At 33.0% G+C, this 1,423-nt stretch overlaps 1 protein-coding gene across 1 annotated transcript in view; it reads right to left on the bottom strand.

Annotated features, from left to right (window-relative positions):
• AGGF1 (angiogenic factor with G patch and FHA domains 1) overlaps positions 1-1,423 on the bottom strand; it is a 29,772-nt gene that overhangs the window by 11,546 nt on the left and 16,803 nt on the right. Inside the window, exons 9-10 of the mRNA XM_004678195.2 lie at positions 1,312-1,413; positions 302-467 (exon numbers count right to left, since the gene is read on the bottom strand). Coding sequence (XP_004678252.1) covers positions 302-467; positions 1,312-1,413 — 268 coding nt within the window. The remainder of the gene's footprint in view (positions 1-301; positions 468-1,311; positions 1,414-1,423) is intronic.

The raw sequence follows: 1,423 nt of genomic DNA on the forward strand, positions 1-1,423 counted from the left end.
AAAAAAAAAAAAAAAGCTTACTAAACTGAATTAGTTCAAAAACAGAGCTAGTGAATATCTTACCTGAACAAAAAATAAACTATAGAACACATAGCTAATAGAAAAATTAACTCAGTCATCATCTAATAGCCTAGATCTCAAATTTCAAATCCACGCTATTTCTTAGATTCTTTTGCCAATACTATAAATGTATCTCAATACAGTTAAATCAGTTAGCATGAATCTGACAGCTGAAGCTTTTTTAGAACACTCAATGAACTGGAGAGAAAAGTTATATCCACATACAATATGTCTCACATACCAAAAGATTCATCTTTTTTATCAAGGCGAAGGTGAGCTCTAACCTGTCCCGGTTCACAACCATCACAGGTATCACTGCCTGGGTGAATGTGAAAAGATAACACAGTCTCTCCTATTTTTACTTCATCTCCATGCTCAAGTACATAAGGGTCACATTTAGTTTTTGGCTAAAGAGGAAAAAAATACAAAACAGAAATCCAAGAGTTATATACTGCCACTGTAAATAATTATTATTTTTAAAAAATACGTAAAATGGTTCTTGATAAGACACACATAGGAACATACATATATTCATTTCTACATTCTGATGGATAATTCATAATGCTCTCTTAGTGGAGAAGCAGCTAGTGGAGCTAAGCAACTTCTAAACTTTTATATTATCAAAGTGCATAATCTTTCTATGCCCAGGCCCAACTTTTATCATGGAACACATGACACTAACTTCTTAACAGCTAATATTAAAATAATCATAGTAAAAAAAAAAATCATCGTAAAAAGATGAAGTGTTGAGAATTGGTGAGTACATCACATTTCTCCTTTCCCATCTTTTCTCTTGATACTTCAATTTTATTTCACTGTTTTATTCTCACAACCTAAGAATAAAGCCTCCTTTCCATATACTGCAACTGAAGAGCCAAAGGGACAGACATAGTCCCTGCCTTCAAGGAGATTCCAGTTTGGCAAATTTCCACTAAAATAACTTTGAAAACACAAAAGTTGCTATGAAGTTTTGTTCTGGTTAGTTTTAAACTGCATTAGCTCTCAAAATAAGGTACAGACACATAATTTGAAGTCAAACTCAACAGCAAAGTTCCACTGAAATGAGGATTTCCAGCCCTTGGAATTGTCTTCCAAATAACACATCTGGGCTTCAACAACAACACTGATGTAAACCAAAAGATCAATATAGTAACTGTGGTCTTTATGAACAAAAATTATCGCTTAGCTTCTTAAAATAATGTGCAATTAAGTTGTATACACACACATACACACACACACATACACACTCACCTGAAGAATTTGTTTTCCATTAACAATGGTACCATTTTGACTACCTTGATCCACAAGGACATAACTTTGTAGGTCATGGTCAAAATAAATTTCTGCATGAAACTAAAAAAAA

This window comes from Condylura cristata, unplaced genomic scaffold (assembly GCF_000260355.1).
Source record: "Condylura cristata isolate star-nosed mole 26May11 unplaced genomic scaffold, ConCri1.0 scaffold00007, whole genome shotgun sequence".
NCBI lineage: Eukaryota > Metazoa > Chordata > Mammalia > Eulipotyphla > Talpidae > Condylura > Condylura cristata.